This window comes from Lissotriton helveticus, chromosome 8, assembly GCF_964261635.1.
Source record: "Lissotriton helveticus chromosome 8, aLisHel1.1, whole genome shotgun sequence".
In the NCBI taxonomy this organism is placed as follows: domain Eukaryota; kingdom Metazoa; phylum Chordata; class Amphibia; order Caudata; family Salamandridae; genus Lissotriton; species Lissotriton helveticus.
In genome coordinates, this window is record NC_136069.1 from 407,067,058 (window position 1) to 407,091,890 (window position 24,833).

A 24,833-nucleotide genomic window follows, 5' to 3' on the forward strand; every position below is an offset into this window, starting at 1 on the left:
TTCTAATGACAAAATAGTTTATTCTATCTTAAATTACAAAGTATTTATATTGAACACTTAGTAAGACCTACAGTCATAAATCTGTAGCATCTCTAAGTTTACATTATATTGACTGGTAATTCGCTTTAGTGGTATTAACACTTTGGTTACTCTCATGCTGCATTATTATGGCATGATTTGGGGGCGTTTAGGTGGAAAAGGGCTTTTGGGCTTTATGGGGCTGGGCGAGAGTAGATATATTTAAAACATTAGGCCCAGAATTATTATGATTTTGGGTCAGGGTTGCATCATTTTTGTAGCACAGCCCAGACGTAAAATCAGTTTTGGCATTTTCAAAGGCATGCAAAGCCACTATCTGTGGTTTAATAAATACAAAGTAACGCAAGACCGCGCAAAGAACTGTTTTGCATTATTTTGCGTTGGGTAGGCATTACATGGGTGGCGCATGGGCATTCCCGTGCATTCACCCATTGTATTTTGAGACTATCCCAGATTTACAAAGATTCACAGAAACCTGTAAAATTGCATCTGCGCCACAATGGTGCACGTACCCAAGAGAGGCGTAACTAGGAGGAATATCTTTATTTTTCCTTGTTACTTCCTCTTTCCATGTTGCTGCATTATGCAACACAGAATGAAAGAAGAATATGCCTCTAAGGATTATTTTTGTGGAGGAAGGTGTCCCTTGGTGTATAAAAACAATCCTGCTGAATGGATCATGTAAAGGATTTCCCTAGGGACCTAGGAACAACAGCCACATTATATACAGAAATAAACAAAAATGATTAACCTTCTGGTTCCACCTGAATTCAGATAGATAACCGTACAGAACACCACATCTATTGAATTCGGAAAGTTGCCTTATTTGACACCAGCAATAGTCAAAACACTCCAGTCAAGGCATTCTGGGGACATGAAAGTCTTGTTATGGAATTCTCTTAGCTCTTAAAGAAATCTAAGACACACAGAAGGTTTACTTTCCAGGCACCAAAACTGGAATATGTAAATGAGGCAATGAAATATTACACCCTCCTCTGATATGGAATTTCAAATGATTATTATTTCTGATATTGGGTTCCAGTTAGGGATTAGATTGGTTTGCATGCTTACTGACATCTGCATTATCCATGCTAACTTTTCTGAATCCCAGTGTACAAAGCTATCAAAATTGATGAAACTAGCTCATGTCTTCAAAGCTGCTTCTGTTAGGCATTGAGGAACCAACTCTATTAATTCGAGTCCCTGGGGAAAATCCAAGTGAAAACACAACTCATTAAAGGACAAAAGCATAAAATAACGCTGCCAAAACAGCTTGCATTTATTCATTCAGCTTTAAAAATGTCTCCACCTGTATGCTTATAAACAAGAACAGCATTTTGGGGTTGTTGTGGAAGAAAAGTTCCTTGCATGGTGATGGACGTGCACCTCTGCCCTGAGTGCCCCAATTGTAATGATGTCTGGATCTCTAATGCTGATTTTTGTTGTCATGGGCGAACATAGATCATGCCTGTGTCCCATGGCATAGGCCTGTCTCACAGACTGCTTTCTTTTTGGATCCAGGAGAGGCACCCAAAGCACTACCCTCATAGTGGTGAAAAGCTGACGCCTTTACCAAGAGTTAAGCAGCAGAAGCACAGTGGTGGCAGCATACCGTGTTGTGATCAATAGGAGTGAACAGGTTCATGTTACCTGAGTCAATGGAGTGAGGCCTACTGGCTCACACATGTTGACATTTCTACTGCTGTCTGCTTAATACACTTTTGGCCTACATTGGTTTGGAGTGTAGTGCTATGCAGTGGGTGTGTGGTCTACATATGCAGGGTGTAGGTTTGCCTGTGAATGGTTCAATACAGGGATAATGCAGAGGTACAATACATGAAGGATGTAGTGCTGTGCAGTGTGTGTATGCTGTATACATGTGCTGGGTGTATGTGCACCTGTGAATGGTACAATACGTGGAAGACTTTGGGTTCCATTTTTGGGAGACCCAGGGCTAACTGGAGCAACACGATGAGGTGATAGAGGAATCCCTCAGACACATTTGTTAATCAAGCAATCAATCAATCAAGGGTCGTGTAGAGTGTGACTACTCACGCGTAAGGGTATCAAGGCACTGGCAGGGGAGCGGCTGATCCATTGAAGGCACTGTGGTTCAGGCAAAGAGTCAGGTCTTGAGTTACTTTCTGAGTTGAGGCAGTGACGGTGATTGCCTGAGTTGGAGAGGCAGAGTGTTCCAGGTCTTTGCTGCTCGGTAGAAGGATCTACCTCCAGCCGTGGTCTTGCGGATGCATGGGATGGTGGCCAGGGTCAGCTGGTCGTAGCGGAGATCTCTGGTGGGTGCATGGATTGCAAATCGGTGGTTGTGGTACGCAGGTCCCGCGTCCGTGGAGGTCTCTCAGGTGGCCGTTACTGTGGCTGCGGACGGAGATTTTGAGGATGAGTCTGGTGTAGGCGTTCTAAATGTTCTATAGTTTCTTGAGGAGCTTCTTGGTGATGCCGGCATAGGGTGGGTTGCAGTAGGCGTCTGCTGCTGATGACTGCATCGGTGACCATCTTTTTGGACTGAGTGGGGATCCACTTGCGGATCTTTAGGAGCAGGCATAGCGCGTAGACATAGGCTGATGAGATGGCGTTGATCTGACGCATCATAGTGAGCGAGGAGTCCAGGATGATGCCAAAGTTTTGTGTGTGGTCTGTGGGTGGGGGAAGTTCCAAGTGCTGCAGGCCACCAGGAGTGTCCCAGGCAGAGGGGTGGAGCCCAGGACAAGTACTTCGGTCTTGTCCGTGTTGAGCTTAAGGCAGCTAACCTCCCTCCAGGTAGGGACAGCCTGCAACCCATAGTGGAAGATGTTCTTGGTGACTGTGGGTTTGTTGATGATGGAAAGAATCAGCTGTGTGTCATCGGCATAGGAGACAATGTTGAGTCTGTGGTTCCTGACGATGGCTCCGGGCGGGGCAATGTAGATATTGAAGAGAGTGAGGCTTAGGGAGAAGCCCTGAGGCACTCAGGAGTTGATCTCCATGGGTTCAGAATGGAACTGTGGCAGTCTGACTCTCTATTCGGCAAGTAAGGAAGGAGCAGATCCATTTCAATTTGTTGATTGCTGCATTCCTGTAAGCTGGGTGGGCCACACTGGAGGAAGGGAGAGCCTGGCTCTTCAGTACATTTCAAAGGGTCCTCTTTGATTGGAGGGAGGTCCCTGGGAAGGGGCCTGGACACATCTCAGGAATGAGATCAGGCTGATAAGAGAATAATAAAGTGTAGGGCTGAGGCCGTTGGGTAACTTTTGATGCACATATCTCTGTGACTAACTTCCAGGTGTGAACCTGTAGTCACGCCCATGGGCCTATATTGAGGGGCTTTTTAGATGTGGAGTCGCTCCTGCTGTGACTGTCTGCTTGGTGGAGGAAGGGGAGGGGAGAGGAGAGTGCACTCCAAAAGGATGCAGACCACTACCACAAACGTCATAGACTCAGACTCAAAATCTCATTTGGTGTCTGGAAATGGACAACAAGAGGAGCTCAAGGCCCCCAAAATTATCAACTGTCAAGCAGCCAATCAGGCTGTGTGAGGAGAAGATCTACAAGACGTCTGCCTGTGGCCAGGACTTGGGGTGAAGGGGCATCGCCCAGGGACTTCAAGACCATCTGCCTCTGGAGCCTGGAGCACCAGTGCCAGCCTATTTTCCAATACCAGTGGACCCTGTGAGGAAGAAAAGAGAACCGAATGGAGCGACGTTCAGTGGGGGATCCTGTTGATTGGATGTTTGTAGCAAAGTGTGAGAGGCAGTTGCTGCACTGATTGGGTCATTGCCCATGTGCAGGGAAAAGTCGTCGACCTTCGTATGTCAGAGGAAGGCTGCTGTGAAGTTAAGCGTAAACATTGCTGCGCCGATCAGTCATTGCCCATGTACAGGTTGAAAGTTTGCGAGCCATTTGCCCTGTGGGGCTGCAGTGATGATTGCTGCTGTGCCCATCAGGCCCTAGCCCATGTAGCGAGTGAGGATGGTGACCCCGTATTTCAAGGGGTCCATTGTGACCAGGCAAGGAGAGTGGTTTGGTCAAGCCAGTCTTTGGAAGGCGGAGGCAGCCGTAGGGATCCAAGCGGACCCAAGTCATGTTTGAAGAACAGCACTAAGAGCGTTGCACCCCCTTCCACTTGTGGGGAGGATCCCAAGAAACATACCAGCATTGAACGAGCATCGACGACCCCAGGCCGCTGTTGGTTGGCTGAATGTGAGGGGCTCAATGACACCCCACCACTGCCCCTCCCCGGCCACATGTGAGGAACTTACCCGAGATAGCTGCTGCAGCTTCAGTGCCTGTAGTTCAGCCTGAACTGTTCGGATGGGGAGCAGAGTCAAGATTGATTTGCATATGGCTGGGTCCAAACGGGAATGGTATGGTGAGCAAAATAACAATGGATTTAGGCCCAGATCTCTGTACTGGGGGTGAATGTTTTGACATTGTTCTGCATTCCGTCCATCAATTGTTCTTTTTGCATTTGTCACTCCGGGTGGTTTGGGTATGTCCAGATGTGGGTCCCGTGCTCATCATGCTACTGGAGTCAAGTTAGCCTGGCTGATGAGGGGTCATACCCCAAAGCTGGTCCCAGGATGCTTGTTACAGGTCCAGGGAGGATCTGGCCTGGCAGTTTGGGCTGGATTGTTCACATGGGGTGCAGGGTCAAGACTGATTTGTATATGGCTGGGTCCAAACTGGAATGGCATGGGGAGCTAAGAAATGATGGCTTTAGGCCCAGATCTCTGAACTAAGGTTGAATACTGGACATTGTTCAGCATCCCGTCCATCAATTGTTCTATTTGCATTTGTCACCCGAGTGGGACGGGCATGCCCAGACATGGGTGCCGTGCTTACCATGCCACTAAAGTCAATCTATCCTGGCTGATGAAGGATGAGACCCTGAAACCAGACCAGGGATGCTTGTCTCCGGTCCAGTAAGGACCTGGCCAGGCAGTTTGGGCTTGACTGTTCCCATGAGGAGCAGGGTTAAGACTAATTTACATATGGCTAGGTCAAAACTGGAATAGCATGGTGAACAACAAAAATGATGAATTTAGTCCCAGATCTCTGTAGTGAGAGTGAGTGTTTGATATTGTTCAGCATTCCGTCCATCAATAGTTATTTTTGCATTTGCCTTCACAGCAGTTGCTGGTGGTGAGTTTTTCAGCAGCCCATTTCAAGGTGGCAACAGAGGGCTCCAAGAAGTGCATGCTAAGCCCCAGCCATGAGCAGAATACAGCTTGTACTGAATAATGCAGTCGGATGTATTTAGAGGCAGCAAAAATCAATAACTGGAGATGGGGAGGAGGAGTTGGATTGCCAGAGGTTGGTTCTCAAGGCTCAGAAATCTCTGCAACGGAAACTCAGGAAATCTCATAGTATTTGCTGTTATCATGTTTGAAAAGCCACTATTTCCCACAAGGTTCTTATTTTAATAAAATTATGTTCCTAGCTCATTTCATTAATTTTTTTAGCTATGACTGTTTAAATATTTGACAACTAACTACTAATCACAACCCAGCCACAAACAGAACATAAGCGTTATACATGGCAACAACATACATAGTCAACATGTGAGGACAGTATAGAATGTATTCAGGATGGGGACCCTACCTGCACATTTTTATGAGATACTCACTGACTTCTAGGTTTGTGGATGTTTAACAGTTTTTGCAGGGAAACCCAACTTCAAATGCCCAAACATAAACCTTTAAAAATCAGCTAACTCGAGCAGGAAGCTCTGACAGTTATTGTGTAAGAAAACATACATTTATCAAGGGAAAATACTACCATTCTTGACTGTGTTCCACTTAAGTGCCCATACAGCTTTGGGAATCGGGCGTGCTGTTTAAGAAAAGGTATGTTTTCTCACTAGTTCAGGTTGGTGCCCTTTTTTGTGGAAAAAGACAGCAGAAATAAAGAGTATATGGAATAGTTTGCATTGCAGTGCAGAGGAGGAAAATGCAAAGTTAGACTCAGTGTTATGGAGGCCTGATAGTATTATCCAGATTGTTTGTCAATATTTGTCAACTAGAAGGGCTTTAAAAATCATTTGGAATATACTAACTTATATAATGTCAATAGATGAGCCACAAACATTTGTCTAAAATATTTCACATGTATTCCATCTAAACTTAGAGCCCCAATCATTATCCTATGAGAGGCCAACAAATCATTTGTTTGAAATGCCTGTAGGCGGGATTTTTTGGTTTTACATCACCAGAGATAGCCATGGTTGCTGCTGAAGCTACAGCATCATGCTGTTAAAAGAGGTTGGTTAATTGCTGATTACGTTTTTTTTTAAGACAGACAGTATGGACCAGCTTTGAAAAACCAGAAACACAGCTCCCACTGAAGTCAAGAGTGAAAAAAAAATCTCATTTAACACGATAATGATTTTGTTGTGATTTGAGCGGTTTTATTGATTGGTTTACCTGGATACTATGAGCAATCTCCTCTCGATTGGATAGGATGTTGGACAGGTTCTGTGTACCAAGCACATTTCTCAAAGTGGTCTGGGCCAGTTGATGTGTGGCCATGTATACATTTGAAATATTGGCCACTGCACTTATTGCACTGAAGATATTATAAAATACAACTCCATCCACGTGAACGGTGACTGAATCTTTGGTGAGGATCTAGAGGCAAAAACAACAAATATAAATATTCAGATGGTAAAATGCTTCATTAAGCACATGCTGAGAATGGAGAGCTAGGTACGCGTAATTAGAACACTAAATTCAGTGAAAGAGAACAACTATATCCAATCTTCCTTCAATAAACTACATTTAGTACAAAGCACTTTTCAATTTCACTACACGTTTGAATTGTGAAAATGTTTTGCAATTTCCTCTATCTTACAACACTTTCATAGATTGTTTTTTTGTCATGACCAACCGGTATCCCACCATTAGCCATCCACTGCACCTCCTGCCCATATTTATCCCCTTTTATACTTTATGATAACAACTGGGTGCCAAAAGCACAAGTTACTTACCTTTGGTAAGGCTCTTTCCTGGTGGATACTCTATCTAGGCACAAACTACTCACTTGGTAGCCGGTGCACCAGGGAAGGAGGAATTAGAGGACTGTTGACCCTCTTCGAATAAACAGATTTCGCTAATGCCACATTTTTGACCTTGGAAGGACTGATTGTTGTTTTAGAGGTTAGTAGAGCTGATGCTGTCAGTAACCTAGCCCCTTTGAATGGCCTTAGAACTTTCTCTATTGGTGAGGAAACTGCTTAGCTGGTGTCAGCAGTTCTAACAATCATGCTGTGGCGTGACTATCTTTGAATGATTCCAGTGCCAAAACAGCATTTTCCCAAAATACCCCGGAGCCCTTCAAAAGGCATGTTCATTAAAGACACTTGCACTTCTTCAGAAAATTTAGTTGATCGAATCCAGGCATGTCTGCGAAGCATAACACATTATATCTGGCCAAGGCCTGCATGAACAAGCCAAAGACTATCCCAAAGTCTTCATTTAAGTCTCATGAAAGGAAATAAACTCTACCCACAAAAAATACAAAAAGCAACATAGGATGGAGAAATACTCTTCCTTTTTGAAACAATAATCATGTTCCTGTGATTTTTCAGAGATATGGCACCATTCTCCAATACTGGGTTCTTTCTCGTACTCACAAACTGATTCTGAAGCAGTAAAAGATCTGGCTTTAAATATGTGCACCATCCACTGACCTCGCCTAAATCAATGCCTTCTGTCCGGCCATGTTTGATATCTTTAGGATTGCTCCAGTACCCTCTGAACCACTCCCCAAGGGCAGACACCCTCCTTCAGGCTTCACAACTCTAGCAACTTCAACAGCTCCCAACTGCATGTCAAAACACACTCCGCCCCTAGTGTCTAGAAAGAAATTAAAGACCATGACACCATCCCTATCTGTCCACCACCGTCCATGACACCGCCCCCAGAGCCAACCATGGCAGCACACTCGGAGGCAGCAACAATAATCCATATTGGAAAAGAGAAAATCATAGCTAGCCTTGATGAACAGACTCTTCCTAGGACCAAGAAACGTTAAGAAGGATTAATTTGAATCAGACTCCAGGCCATAACTATGTCTGATAGATTATGGTCATAGAGAAGATGATAATGATTCTAAGCCCGACCATCTGTTTCCTCTTTCTTACGCCAATAAAGGCCTTTATCTTTGAAAGCTTCAGTGGTCACCAGAAAGAGACTTTCCTTATTCCTCAGGTCCTTCTACAGAGAAAGTGTCTTCATTTACTACCGTGGTGCAAAAGGCATGCAGACATTCTAGAGCGGATACTGCCCTGTGAATTGCCAAGCCCAACATTCCTCAAGTCAAACATTTTGACAGACATTTGCAGTCTGTTGCTTTGACTGCCAAGCCCTTGCTCCCTTTTTACAAGACACTTTTCAAACCGGTCTTAGATACCTGAAAGAATCCCTTCTCAGGACCAGTAGTCTACACTATACACCTGGTAATGCAAAGTTTTCCTTTTGTCTGGAGGTTCAAGATTCATCCTCTAAGCTGAACACTAATGCCTTCCCTAGGGTTCCTCCAGACACAGTCTCAACAGTTGTATTCAATGGGTCAGATAGTATTCACCTCAGGCAGTCTCACACTTTATAGCAAATGTTGTATGTCTACCGGGATGTTTTGCAATGTTTTGTGAGATTTGGAAAAGCTGTCAATGTTAAGACTAGTGGAACACAGGAAAAAGCCCTTTTCTGACTTGGTCAATGATGGCTTGGATGCTTCAAAGCAGGTACTGAAGAGCAACCTGGGTTGAAAAATATGGTTGCCTGATCCATGGGCACTGCTGTCACACTACAATGCCATGCTGAGTGTTCTGTCTTTTTGGGAGATGTCCACACCACTTGCTTGGAAATGCCTTTGGATGGCATGCAGCTTTTCAGTGGAGAGGGTGACTCCCTGAAATGCTTCAGGAACATCAGAACTATAGCTCACTTTCTGATTCTGGCCCTCACTTGCGGATTCTAGCCTGATCAGTGAGGGAGTTGTATCACCAGTATAAGGAATTCTGTGTTCCTCAAAAGTCTGTACTACCAGCCAGCCTCAAGTTTTGGGAAAAAGTTCTTGTTTGAAGAAGGTATAACGGAGACCATATAGTTATGAGAGAATAAGTGAATGATAATAACTTTAAACCAGTATAAATGTCTAGCAACTATCAGAAGATATTAACCTTCTGTAAATGTATGATGGCTATTTTATTTATATAGAAGGGAGACATGACTGCAAATCTTTACCTCTTGAGCAGGAATGGCAAAGGAAATTGTTCTGAGGTCGACTTTGACAAATGTATCTGTACAAGGCAGGATCAAGATCAGTCCTGCAAAAAGAAATAAAAAAACACAGAAATGTTCTTAAATATTTACCACAAAAATAGACCTGATCTTTTCAATTCTGGACATTCGCTGGACTTCAAGGTGGACACCAAGGCAAAGAGCTTCCTAGCTTAGAGGACAAGTTTACATCCAATGTAAGGAGGAACGGACTATGTTGGGTACAGATTAAACAATATTTTTTTCTAAAAAAACATTGCTTTTATTATGCTTTACATTAGAAGGCTAATTATAAATCAATTAAACTCTATTCTATAAAACAAGATTTCTGCCAGGCCAAAGTAAATTGAATTTATAAAAATTAATGTCAGACCACCACATTCTTTATGTAATTTCCTAGTTTTGTCAAAGCCTCAAAAAACGGAGGATCCCCTTATGACGGATGTCAGGGAGGGGGAATTAAACATATATCAAGAAAGTCCCTGTTGTACGTAGCAGCCTCTAATTGCTGAGGGAAACTATCCCTGAGGGGTTTCTACACAATTCAAGAGGTGATCCAAACAACAATCCAATATAGGCAAGCAACAGAAATGCACTATAATTAAGTAATGGGCACATACAACCGAATAAAAATTAATCTCGAAATGTATTCAAGCCTCCCATCTGGGTTACAATCTAAAACGGAATTAAAACCAACTAAAAAACCTTTTTTAAAAAGGTAACACAATAAATCAATTACAATCAAAGTTTCCAAAAAAGTCTTTTTTGGAAACTTTGATTGTAATTGATTTATTGTGCCTATATTGGATTGTTGTTTGGATCACCTCTTGAATTGTGTAGAAACCCCTCAGGGATAGTTTCCCTCAGCAATTAGAGGCTGCTACGTACAACAGGGACTTTCTTGATACTAGTTTTGTCAAAGTCATTTTAATTTATGTTTTTTTATAGAAGAGCTCACATTGTCTCCGATAATGTGTAATTAACTGAAAATGCTCACCTGGACCCCTTGCTTTTCCAGAAACTATACGGCCAAGTCGAAATACGACAGCTCGCTCATACTCTTTCACAACCTACAAAATTTACATAGAAAAGGAAAACATGATTTACAGAACATTTGTTAAGACTTAAAAAGATGAACGCTAATAATGTTATATTACCTTTATGCAAAACCAGACTGAGATTGGAAAGGTAATAAATACGAGCAGGCCAGACATGATCAGCAGAATCCAACCACAAACTCCAATCCCTTCCTTAACAGCTTCTGCAGAATAAAATGGAAAGGATATAAGATTCATATTTTAAGCATTCCGTTCAGACCAAGTCTTTTGGAAATTGAAACCACTTCGCAGATCATGGCTATATTATACAGCTGTGAACCCTGTACTCTAATAACATATTGCTGAACTACGCAAAGGGCATCTGCCACTCAGCAAGGGCACTAAATGGGCTACATTTAGCATATACAAATTGTCAGGACTACAATTGCTCAAAATATTAGTAGATGTTCAAAATTAATTTAACAATATGTAAGTGAAGCATAGCTAATGCTGGAAGAACATGTTTTGGAGTGGGTATTCTACACAGTGTTTTCATCAGATGGATGCCATCAAAATGGTACCAAAACATATCTTCAGAGAATTGTGCTCTGGAGATTTTTGCATATTATGTAAAATGTAAATGTAAATGCCAGCATTTGTAAAGCGCACAGATCCTCCGGAGAGGTGTCCCGGCACTGCGGGCCGTCGGGAAGATTAAGCAAGCTATTGCCCAGAGTCACATGGTGCTGGGCAAACCTGACGCGGAGCTGGGGATCAAACCATGAGCCCTGTGGTCCGGAGTCGGGCACCCTGGCCGCTGCGCCACACCTCTTCCCCTCAGAATACTGACCTCATTCTGCAACCCAGAGAGAACTGTGTCATAAAAGGTGCTCCTTTGACTATTATGCATCAGTAAAATGTTCCATCTACACCCAGCTTCTACATACTAATTTGGTACCATCCTGTCCCTTCTACGTAGAAGATATCATTTGTTTTGATGTGCGTTCATAGCATAATAATAGAACTAGGCAAAGAAAAATAAATCAGTTCGATGTGCTAGGAACAATAAGTAGTGGAGAGGTGATTACAAGAAGATGTGCAATCAGATTCTAGAGAAGGTTAGCTGTAAACAAGAGCGAGACTGCATAGTATAGGAACGTTTGTTACCTAGCACAGGGCATTGATCAGAAAATCGTATTTCACCACAGGTCTGTACAACAAGAATAAACCTGTATCAAACTTTGCCGTCCAAGGAAGCAGAAAGCCATGACAGGACTATGCAACCTTGTTGGTCAGATAGATTGGCTCAAGGGCATTAAGGGCCAGATGTAGGTAGCCTAATACCGGTCGGTAATGGCCGAAATTACCGAATTTCGGCCGTTACCGACCGGTATTAGGCTTTTTAGATGTAGGTGGTCAATTTACAGATTTGGTAATATACCGAATCGGTATTTTAAGGAACCGGTAAAATACCGATTCCTTAAAATACCGAATCGGTAAATTACCGAATCTGCAATGTAGGGAGCACTCAAATGAGTGAACTGCATAGTTAAGGATTCGGTATTTACCACCAACTAAAAGTTGGTGGTAAATATCGAAAACCTTTGGAAAAGCATTTTTGTGCATATCCTAAAGTGCCATGTGGCAGGCATACATGAGTATGTGTGCCACATGTGCACACATGCACGATTCAGGGGTGCAACAGGGTGTCAATGTGACACCCTGCCACCCTTGAATGTGTTCCCCATTACTGAATCGGTATTTACCAATTTGGTAAATCCCATTTCCAATGAATGGGAATTACCGAATCAGTGAATACCGATTAGGTAAATACCGAATCGTACCGATTCGGTAATACTTACCGAATTTTTTCCTACATAGCATTTACCGATTCTAAAATACCGAATCGGTAAAATTCGGTATTTTAGAATCGGTAAATTAGGATTACCTACATCTGGCCCTTAGACTTTTATAGTTTAAGTAGATAATCTTGAATACTATTCCTCTCTGCTGCACAGACAGCAAATTGCGAGATTGTCATAAACTTAGAACTACAATCACGCTTTGAAAGTTCGAAAAACAAATTAGGTGGATGCGTTCTAAACAATCTTCAGGCTGATCAATTGGTGTTTTGGCGCACGCTAATAAGGTGCATTCCCATAATCTAATTTGTGGTTGATCAGTCTCGATGACCACATCACATTTGTAAGAAGAAACTAATTTCAAGTCCTGCCATAAAAGGTGGGTTGTGGAATTTTCTAGAAAGGATGCAGTCTATGATGAACGGTCTTAATGAGACTGTTGGAGCTTAGTAAGGCATTACCACAATGGAACTTATGTTTATTTATTTATTTATTTATTTATAACGTTTTATATAGCAAGAATTTGCTCATTAAGTATCTTTTGGCTTCAACTTTGAAGGCTGTCGTCGAGGAGAGTATATATTCACAATTGGTGGATACAAAATGGCTTCTTAGGTAGAGAAGAATGATTTACGCTTCACAACATTTGTAGGATATCAGGAGCGAAATTTGTCACAGGTGGGGCTGGAAATGACTTTCAAGCCACAAGAGTAAAGGAATCAACCTGACAGTAGGTCAGATACAGGATCCTTAGACAAGACATAATTGAAATGCCGCTGACTGACTGCTTAGAAACAAAACACTATGTAAGAATGCTCTACCTCAGTTAAGACCGTTAAAAGATGATGTTGATTGTTCTAATTTCCTATAGAATATTGGTTTACAATGCCTTAAGGTATGCACAATAACCATTGAGTGTGTTACAGCTGTCCGGTTAGGGTTTGACTCAAGGTTCCCAGACGGATGCTTTGTCTATTAAGAAAGTCAGTTTCTAGAAGTGATCTTTACAGCTAGATTTGTGAAAGAGAGTAATTATTTTTTACATTGTTATAACTTCTTAGTACCAGGGCGTGGAGACTGTAAATATTTTAAAACTAGTACTATAATATTGGAAATGCAATATGTCCAAAAACCTACGTAGAAGGTGCAAGTTATCAATGCCACAATTTCAAGCCTTAGACAGCAGAATAATCACCCAGGTTAGAGAGCTCTTCTATGCTCAGCCAGCGGATCAAAATTACAGTGACACTACAGGTTGATGACTGACCTGCCAATGTACCTCATAAAATAATTTTAAATGAGTCATGATATAACTACTACTGCTGCTGTAAGAAGTGGCATCTGGAACCCTGGAAACTAGGATATAACATGAGTAAAAAATATCTCCAAACATTTATGAAATTGTACTCAATTATGCAATAACTGTGCCCCCAAAATAGCACCATACCTCTGTCAGTAAACAGGCAAATATTTAAATCAGCTTAAACATGGGATAATAATTTTATGGAAACAAGGTCATTGTCCACCAAATGCCAGCTCACATTTTTAGAAAATGAACTCATTTTGCAGCCAAACATCAACTTCCATTGTTAATGATTTTATGGAAACAAGGTCATTGTCCACCAAATGCCAGCTCAGATTTTTAGAAAATGAACTCATTTTGCAGCCAAACATCAACTTCCATTGTCAACCCTAACTGTGTTCCTAAGAACAAGCATATCATATTTAGGGAATAGCTAATTTTGGCCCCAAATATTCACTTCCCATCTTCATAAAATGCACTTATTGTGTTCACAAATGCCACCCTTTCGTTGCTAGTAAAATCATATTTGCGTGCTATTATCTTCTTAGATTGCCATCATGTGTCTATCAATGCCCTGATGAGCCTTACCTTCTCATTTATGTCAGTAAATGCTAAAATGTGCCTACTGTCAGCTTTCCCTTTAGTGCTATGTAGACAATTTCAACCAGGTGAGACACCTACATGCTTTTATTCCGAAAAAAAGAAACTTACTACAAACCTCATGAAGAGAAGTCGGGTAGATGGGTGTTGTTCATAATCTAATATCTGCTTATTTGTGTAGTGTGAGGAGAACACCATCTGACTCATGCAAAAGCTTGTATTGGTTGCAATACAACCCTGGAACCATCTCTGCTTTTGATATGTTTCCAAATAAGTTATTTGAGTTCGAAATGGCACCGTCTGATGCAATCCTCATTACCACACTACCAAAACAACTTTAGCTAAGGACAACAGGAGTGCACAATTTGAGAGGATGACAGTGCACAATAAGCCATACACCACCACAGTTAAAGGCTTGCCTTATCACCAATAGAGTACATATGTTTTATTTTATTTTATAAGCCACAGGACTGTATATCAACAATACATTTCTATGTATAATATGGACCAAGTTCCAGTTGAAACAATGTCTCCCCTTCTGGTACTTTGCAAAAAACACATTCATGGAGACATTAAATTTAGCCTCAGTGATAACTCCATGCACGGGAAAGGCCACTCACCATCTTTGCCATTCACCATAGGGACATCAAATTTCTCTTTCACCAATGTGTGGGAAAGATCGATTAACTATGTCACCTAACTCTCTCAAAGTGGAAGACTAGTAAGGGGCTGAGATATAAAGCAACACTCTGCAATTGCACATAGAATCTTCACCTCTCACACACAACTCTCAAATATAAAAGTAAGCAATGGATACAGGGAGAAGCATGGTCAGGGATGTAGACTGCACAATGTACACACCTACACATAGAAGTGGCAAGCATGAGGAGATAAAAGATGCACAGTGTCAGAATGGTAACCTGCACGGTCAGTATACTCGTGGTAAATTGAATTTTAAGAGGTAACTATCTCCTCTTGCAGAGGTTCAAGGAACCGCACATGTGGAGGAGGGGCAGATTGCGTAGTAAAAGATGTCCTCATTACACAAGGGTAAGTATTAGCGTTAGGTACTTGAGTCCATGATGTAGCTGATCTGGATATAACAATTTGTATATCAATGGTTGATTGGTCATGAGGGTAGATCAACTTTAGGAGGAATCAGCAAACATCCGAAACCGATTGTACACATAGGGGCCGATTCAGATTCGGTAAACTAATCCGTAGTACAGAATACAAACGGTAGTCCTTTCCGTACGACTCATCCAATACCGTCCGAATCCTTTAGTACGATTCGCATGAAAAAATATACGACCGAATCGTTGCGAACCGTACAAATAGCAAGTGAAAATCCGTACGACATGGATCCTCAAAGTGAACCGTACGGATCGTAAACATGCTGTACGACCCGACAAGTAATATCCAGACCGGGGCATCAGAATGCGATTCGTACGGGGAATCAGAATGCGATTTGAACGGAAAATGACGCGTATGAGCAAGACCGGGGAATCAGAATGCCATACGCACCGTACCCCTGCATTCATGGCGTGTGTGCGCCCCGTATCACTATTGTAATGGTGCTATACGCGAGCGTGTCAAACGCACCATACACCGCATTCATGGCGTGTGTGCACCCCGTATCACGATTGTAATGGTGCCATACGCGAGTGTGTGAAACGCACCGTACAAGTACACTTCCGTTGTTGCGGTACACGGGGTTGCTGGACACGCCCCCCAAGTAACCGGACACGGGCGATGGGGTTCATGGCGTGTACCTCGCGTACCAGGGATGCAGTTCGAGTCGTCCTCTGCTTTTCCGGACGTTTTGAGCTACCGTAGAAAAAGAGTCGTACGGAGTGTCGCAGAGACGAATCGTACTTGCTAGGCCGGAAACTGCTGCTTAATTACGAACAGACATCGCGTACTGCGTGTTCCAGATACAAATTGCTCGTATTTTTTAGTCGTACGGTTTTTGTACGGTTCGTATGGAGATCTGCTTTGGATCCGAATCGTACTTCATCGTACGTACGGAGACGTGTATGGGTAAGATTTGTACGGGAAATATGCTCCGTACGGCTATTTGTAAAGGGATTTTACCGAATCGGAATCGGCCCCATAGAGTAACTATTAATCCTACTCCTGTTAGTGTTAATTAACAATTAAGGTTCTGTGCGTCCTTCGGAATGATAACTTAACAGTTCATGTCAGACAATTTGTTAGGTTCAAAGAAAGCTGCTAGCTTATGCTGACAGATCTCCCCTACATTGTTTCCTCACACTGCCTCTACTCACTACTCCTGCTAGCAACATGCCTCCAACTGTCATCCCAATCCAGTCCAAACTGGATTTATAATTACTCATATCTAAATAAGGTCCCCAACACAGACGCACCAAGGCTCGGCGGCAGCAGGGTGCCCGCAATTATGTTTGCGGATGACACCCTGCTGCTCTCGAAATCCCCAATGGGGATTCAGCGTATCTTGGAGGGTTTTGAGGCATTTTGTGGAGAGCATGGTCTCGAAATTAATGCTCTCAAAACCAAGTATATGACTTTTAACCCCCCCAAAAAAACACGCCCTAACCCCTCTATAGGCCTGAACAGGTTAGAAAGAGTCTACACGTTTGAGTATCTGGGTGTGACCATGAACGACAAATTGGAATGGGGTTATCATCAAGCTAAGTCCCAGCTCAAACTAGCTCAAATAGCAGGGGGAATAATCAGGCTAGTTAATTCTAATAAATCATCTGTTAGACCGATAGGCCCCCCGCTGGAGATCTATAGACTCCAGGCCAGAGGTGTGATTCTATATGGTAGTGAACTCTGGGGCCATGTGTGCAAAAAAGATCTAGTCACTGCTGAAAATAAGTTTCTTAGACAACTCCTAAAGTTACCGGCTAGCACCCCCCTTATGCCCCTTAGGTTGGATCTGGGTTTGAAACCTCTGGACGAAGTACTGGGTGTAAAGCCCTTAACTTTCTGGCGAAGATTATGGTCCACTCCTGAGTTAGCCAACTATAGGCAGGAACTGCAGGAAATTCTTGCTCTTCCTACTATAGAGAACATCCCGTGGTTTAAATATCTAAAAACTGAGTTTGCCCGGCTGGGTCTCCCGACCCTGTGGAGTGATCCTGAATCGGCGAGTCAGGGACTATCTCGCAAACATCTGGTGGCAACTTTCCACGCATGCAATCTTGCATCCCACACACAGGGTATACGCCCAGGTTCCACAACTAATATTTTCCTTGGGGTCAAAGATTGCTACAAGTTTGAGACTGTTCTAGACGACATTTTCCCGAATCTTGTCAGGAAATTATACCTGCAATGGCGGTATGGCACACTTCCGCTAAGAGCCTTCACCAGTAAATGGAAACAGCACTCCCTGGAAAATTGTCCCAGCTGCAATTGTAGCCTAGAAGACGAATTGCATTTAGTTTTCTCTTGCCCTGCCTACATTGCTGCTAGAAGGTTTTGGATAATTCCACTTTGTAAAAATCTAGGGTTTGCTAACTGCTCCGAGGCCTTCAGAATACTTAAGACTGACCTCTCAAGTGCAACTGTCTTTGCAGTGGCCAAATTTCTCGAAGCAGCATGGCATAAGAGAATGTTTTTAATTTCTAGGGCACTCCAATCTTGATCCAGACCATGCACCAGTTAGTGTAACAAATTTTTATGTATTATGTCATTTTATGCAAGATGTTTAGCTGTTAGTGTTAAATCGCTTCTATTTTTATTTTATTTTACCATAATACTATAGATTGTTGCTAAATAACTAACTACTTCTGAATCATCCGACTGTTTTTAACTGTATAGATTGTTGTGTATTGGGGCCTTGTCTTTGAGAACCACTAGCCTGTACCTGTGTGCTACCCCGCTATTGATGTAGCAGAGATGTCTGATTTTTTTCATCTGTATTGATTTTATGCTGTATCTTTTATGGCAAAATTGCCGAAATAAAGATTAACGAACGAACGAATTACTCACTCACAAAAAGGCAGGCTCTTTCCCATTCCAAAATGGAGGCTCCAATCATCCTATGTCGAACACAGCAACTTTACATCAATATTAGATTTGGTTAGATATGTTAGCTGTCTGTAGCAATAAACCAATTTACTGCATATGGCATAATATTTTGATCCTCCAAAAAATTAGGACCCATGAAAGATATTTACCAAGTTTCAAAGACGTACCAGCAAACACATTGTTTCATAACGGTCTTTGCTATTATCTGTGCATGATATACCTGGTAAACATAATAGGCAACATGAATATGTTTATATGATTGTGAATTCACATGCACCATGCATATCTCAACATACAGTGCAGCAGGTTTTTAATGGCCATTGAGCTGACCACAGAGGAGTTGTATGGCGTGAAGCATGCCAATCACTTGTCGCCATTTCAGGTATCTTTAGATCAGGGCTCCTAAACATTGAATGAGGGCAAAAATACGGCTCCGGTGACTTTTATTAAACAGTAATATCCCTAACCTAATCACAGAATTTCAACATTTGGTCAAACCTTGGCTCTTAACTGATGCCCATCGGAGCCGAGGCCCCTAACCCAATTACACAACCCAGCTTCATCTGGTCATACGCGTTAATATCTGGTTGGCTATTGCTTTGAAGAACAGAAAAGACACTGCAAAGTGCAGAAGATTACATTTCTCCGTTATCTGTGCAGTGAGTCAACGACAAAGGTTAAACCTCGAGATTATATGCAGTGCTGACCAAGCAGCATGACAGCCAGTCACCTCTGCTTAACTGCATGCAGAGTTGTAATAGCAGTCTTAGGAAACAACTGAATAACGGATGAGCTGTGACAAGTATGAGGTGTGATTTCGGCCAAAAACGATAATTACAGGAAGGGGTGTTTTTAATGTAAGCTGACAACAAGCAAAATTGTTTAGCATCGCCGTGCAAAACAAACACGAATCACACATTTACTTAATGATAAAAATACAGATAAGGTAGGTCACGTGCTGATATTTTTTAATGTGTATTACATTAAGACTGTAGAACCTTTTGAGTTGCTACAGATCACTCGTGTAAAACAACAGCACATTCTTCAGAGTCCCACATAAAGGAAATCTACGCCTGCACAGCTCTGAGCTGGCAAATAACCTCCTTACTCGTATTCTGTATTACCTGTACCTTTCCTTAGATGGGAGTAGGCAGACCAAACGTAATTGACCACAGGGAAACGGATCAATGTATGTCTGGGAATTAGACAACTGGGAGGGCTTCTGTTCAATTTTACACAATGGTTCTAAGGTTTGGCCAACAGGTTCTGTATGCCTTATGAGAGGAGGATGTGATATGAGGAAGATGTGGATGTGTGAGGGGAGGATGTGATGTCATGTCATATGAGGAGGATGTGATGTGGGTATGGTGTGAGGAAGATTTGGTGTGGACGTGATGTGAGGAGGATGGGTTGTGGGTGGATGTGAGGAGGATAGGAAATGGATGGTATGTGAGGTGAATGTGGGGAGAATGGTGATGGGAATTTTTATACAGCACTATCCCCTTTGAGGGTATCCTGATGCGCTTTGGCAGGTGTGTGAGGTTAGCCTGGGGGGGATTTATTCAAATAGCCAGGTCTTTCACTTCTTGCGAACATCAGGCCCCTTCAGTGGACATACACTGTGGGCAATGGGAGGTCACAGTCAAAATTTAAAGTACATTTCCCTATGTTCTAGAAGTGAGATAAGATGTGAAGGGCAGTGAAATGAGCAGATGCCATATTAGGATGTCTCATTTGCAGGATGATAATTGAGATTTGATGATCTTCCCTAATATGGCCAGTACATCTGTATCTATGAATCTTTCTCCCCCTTCTTTTACCTGACTCACAAGTGGTTGTGCCAATCAAAGACAACTTCATTTTCATTTCTCGTTTTTCAATTCCCAGACCTAATTCACAGAATCAGGAATTAAGGCATTTCCAATGCGCAAACTGCATTTTCAATGTGAAAACTGTTCCAGTATGGTGGAATTTCTACATTCACAAATGTAGCTACAGAAGCAGGTTTTATGTGTTCCCACATGAGTCTCAGTGGGTACGTTTGTAAAAATCTACAAACTTATAATTTTGTGGTTACTGACAATTACTTTGCAAGTTGTTACTTGCCCCTTAAACGACCACAAATCAACTCATGTTAAGGGCAGAAGGTTGTATCTACAGTTGGAAATGGGAGAGTAACACCCCAATATTTCAAGAGGATGTAGGAAATAATAAAATAGTTTTTTAAATTACAAATCATACCGCACTTCAACTCTTTCTAGGCGCCGCAAAAAACTGGTGTCATATTACACAAATAATAGAACTGAGACTGTCCTCAGAAAATTCAAATCTCACTATATCTGCAACGGGTCAGCACAGCCACCAGAAATCCCACAAGTCTAAACCAACATTTTAGATTTTAGTATAAATATATTTTAATTAACAGTGTTTCATTTCCCTATGTAACATTGCTTAGATTAATTCAGGTAGGCTGATATTGTATCAATTTGAGGCTTAAGAGTACAACTAATCACATAATCAGTTTTTATTTTAAAAATGCATTATGAGCTATCTTTTGGAGTACACAAGCCCAGTGCCAGGAAAAGGTTTGCCTGTCTAATCGTCATTTTCACAGTCAAGAGATTCCAGAGGCAATCACTGAGAGCAGTGAAAGACTCCTGCCTCGCAAACTGATTTGCAGACCTGATTTAAGCACTTAAAACCAAGCACCTAAACGTTATTGTTGACCCTAACCCTTTCTGCAGGGTGAGCCCAAATTTCTGCCTTAATTTGCTGAACCTGTTTACGTTGGCTTATAGGACTCTGCACTTTTTTCCTGCTAACCAGTGGTAAAGGGCTAGTGCTCTTTCTCGAACACATGGTAAAATGGTCCTACACCTAAATGGTACATCTAATTTACTTGTAGGTTCCTAGTATATGGTGCTACATGTAGCCAGGGCCTAGAAACTAAATGCTGCTTGCTGCTGCACTCCTTGTGCCACACAATAAAGAAGCCTTTTAAAACATCTCAAGCCCACCACTGCAGCCTGTAGTGCAGTTTTAAACTGTATTTCGACCTGGCAAAACAAACCTTTTGCCAGGGCCAAACATTCCTTTTTAATACTTATAAATCACCCCCAAGCTAATCCCTACTCACTCATAGGGCAGGGTGCATGCTATTTAAAAAGTATGATGTGTGTTAACGTTTTACATGTCCTGGCAGGGAAAAACTCTTACAATATTTTTTCACTGCTGTAAGGCTATCTTTCCCATCGACTAACAGTGGGCTATCTTACTACACTTTGGCACTGGATATGGAAATGCTGTTTACACTCAAATTAATTGTAATTTTAAATCCTCTTTAATGGTAAAGTCAGATTGCAAGTTACTATTCTAAAAATGTCACTTTTAGAAAATGTATGCTTTTCTACCTAAACCAACTCTGCTTTCTGCCTGTGTCCAGGGTCAGATGACTGTAAATGACTCCTGTGGTGTTTTGTGTATTGCCTCCATACATTGAGAAAAAAGAGGCCTAGGTGTAAGGGAAGAGGATCTTCCGGACAGGACGGCTGGGGAGGAGTTTTTCCCTGCCCTGATTACACCTCAAAGAGACCTGTTTGAGGCATCCACAAAGGAACTGGACACCAGATCTGCTCTTGCCTTTGTCGCCAAACCCAGGAAAAGGGCAGGAACTGATAAGAACCAGTTTTGAGGTGTAGGCCAAGGAATTCCCCCACACTAAAGCTGGTGCCAGGTCTAAATGTGGCATCTTCAGAATCCATCATGACAAACACTTCTGGACCTGAAGAAGATGCAGACGCAGGACTGCCCTGCTGTCTAAAGAAGGAAGACTGGACCTACTTGCTTTGAACCCAAGCTCCCCAGAATGGACTCCAAAAGTCAGATTGCTGACCTCCTATTTGAGCAACAGGGCCACAACAAGGTTCCAGAGGACGCCCTGCAGCATTACAGCGGACCAGCACCAATGTAACCTGCCAGGACCTGCCTGAGCCCTGCTGCTGGACTCCGCTGGACTGAATTCTGATACCCAAAAGGCCCCCCCAGGTCCGGGATATTTGGCTTGCATCAGTGTGTACTCCACCGGAAGAAAAGGTGAAGATACAGATGTTTTGGGTTCCTCCCAATTGCAAAGTGGACTCTTTTCGGCGAGAGTCAACTGCATGTGAATCCGGCCAATGCAAAGCTTGTGCGGGACCAGCTCTTCAAGGCAACAGGTCACAACTGCGACAATAGCCAATGTGAGACCTGCACTTCACGCCGTTAGACAGTCCATGAGGATTTCCCATGTGAATTACTAGCAGGGACTGGCTCCTCCTATCACAGTAAAGACTGTCTACGCCGCCTGACCTGCTCCTCATGCAGACAACAACCTCCTTGCAGCCCCTGCCAATGCAAACATCAGCTCTTTGCGCAGACTTGAGAAGGTAACTCTTCAGCAGGACGAGCCTGGTTCCTGTATCTGGTCCATGCTCTACAGCAGTTGGCCTGAACGTGTGACTTTTCTCGGGTTGTGCATTTGCAGATAACTGCAAGTGTCCCTTTGCCCTTTTTGGAACTATTTTCATCTAAAACTTTCTAAACCAATATCTCTGGTTTTACTGGTGGGATTTTTGTCGTTTTGGTGTTATTTTATTTATTAAACTAGCTTACCCGTCCAAGGAAACTCGTTATGATAACATTCAATTTACATTGTGTCATTTTTATTGAAACATATTCATTTTAATATGGAAAACATTTCAAAGTGTTGTTTTAAATCTATTTATTTATTTGAGTGCTTGTGGATACACAATTTTTTGTTTTTCCTTCTGGTGCGTACATCAGTATTCAAAAGATTATGAGGGACATGGGGGGCCGATATTTAAATAAAAATGTATCGCAGAAACCTTTGTGGGAGTGTACTCAACAACTTCCCAAAGTTTACTGGCGATCGGATGAATGCTGTTTTAATTCTATTTATTTATTCGAGTGCTTGTGGATACACGATTTGTTGTTTTTATGTCTTGTGCGTACATCAGTATTCCAAAGATTATGAGGGCCCTGGGGGGGCCGATATTTTTAAAAAAGTTATGCCAGAAACCTTCACGGGAGTGTACTCAACAACTTCCCAAAGTTTCATGGCGATCGGATGAATGGTGTTTTAATTCTATTTAAATATTTGAGTGCTTGTGGATACACGATTTGTTGTTTTTCCGTCTGGTGCGTACATCAGTATTCGAAAGATTATGAGGGCCCTGCGGGGCCAATATTTAAAAACATTTTATGGCAGAAACCTTCGCGGGAGTGTGGACGTAATGTGAGGTGGACGTGATGTGAGGTGGACATGATGTAGTGTGAAGTATCCCTAAAACTCAATGATCATGTTATAACCTTCATATCCATGGAATTGCATAATAAACCTGATGCATAACTAAATCAACAATTGAATATCATGCAGAGGTGTGCTACGCCTCTGACAGACACTTCAGGGTAGAACATGTTTATCGATAGATGGAGACTGGGTGGATGTTTGACGCAAGTGGATCTCTATCTGGCAAATAGGGGCTGTCGTTAGTGGAGGTACAGGAGACGCGTTTCGGTGCACATACACCTTGGTCATGATGTAGATCTACATCGTGACCATGGTGTATGTGAACTGAATTTTGACTACACCAGCACTGGAGAGCTGTGGTTTATTTAGAACTGGAAACAAGAAAACTGAGCTTTTTGATTTATACACACACACACACACACATATATATATATATACATACATGTGTGTGTATATATATATATCCATATATATATATACACATATGTATATATCAGTCAATCATACTTTATTTGGCTAAATCGCATAAAAGTTGTAAATCACGTAATAAAATAATATATTGCATTAAAAACAATAATTCACAAACTACGACTAAGCTTATTTCCTACATTCAAAAAACGAGTCTATGTACTCAGAAAAGAAAAGAATCAAGATCTTAACTGCACTTTATACCCGTCATGCAAATAGAGGCTAGAAACTAACAGACACTGATGAATCAACATGGTATTTCACAAAACCCTTACAAGATAAAAACATGGAGTTTGGCTCCACAAAATATAAAGTGGAGCAAGGAATACAAATTAAAATTATAGCATCTTTTAAATTGGGTCTTCATATCTTTTCCTCTCTTTTAAAGAACAACTTATAAAACTGATCACTGCACTGCATACTTCTGGAGAGCGTTGCTGCTGTAAACAGAGAATATTAATCTTATAAATTCTGATTTGGGCGGATCGAAAAATAGGAGCTTAAAAGAGTAGAAACCATGTCCTGACCTTTGTGCAGAATAGCATAAAGTGAATGGTACTCTGGTGGAGCAGTTATTACATGGGCTTTTTGGGAGAGATGAAAACCTTGCAGTGAGGGCTTGAAGGCAGGCGCGCAACGCACAGGTGGTGTGTGTCAGCCTGGGCCGAGACAGCTCCGGGGCGCACACACACAGAGAAAGTTTTAGAGATTATCGTAGCAGCACCAGAGTACTTCACAGGTCTTTAAAAGACCATTAACATGTTAACGAGGCCTTGTTTATTTTTTCACCCCTTGATCTCCACATGGCAAAGGTGACAAATCCTTTCTTTGACAACATAACCTTTGCCTACTGTTCTGCTGGTGGATATTTATTTTTCTATGCAGCACAGGAGAAAATAAGTTTGTTTATTCCTATTCACC

At 42.1% G+C, this 24,833-nt stretch overlaps 1 protein-coding gene across 1 annotated transcript in view; it reads right to left on the reverse strand.

The window, feature by feature from the left end:
* The window catches only part of STOML3 (stomatin like 3), a 135,457-nt gene that overhangs the window by 34,431 nt on the left and 76,193 nt on the right, over nt 1-24,833 (reverse strand). The window contains exons 3-6 of the mRNA XM_078657235.1: nt 10,475-10,578; nt 10,315-10,387; nt 9,282-9,364; nt 6,459-6,662 (exon numbers count right to left, since the gene is read on the reverse strand). Coding sequence (XP_078513361.1) covers nt 6,459-6,662; nt 9,282-9,364; nt 10,315-10,387; nt 10,475-10,578 — 464 coding nt within the window. The remainder of the gene's footprint in view (nt 1-6,458; nt 6,663-9,281; nt 9,365-10,314; nt 10,388-10,474; nt 10,579-24,833) is intronic.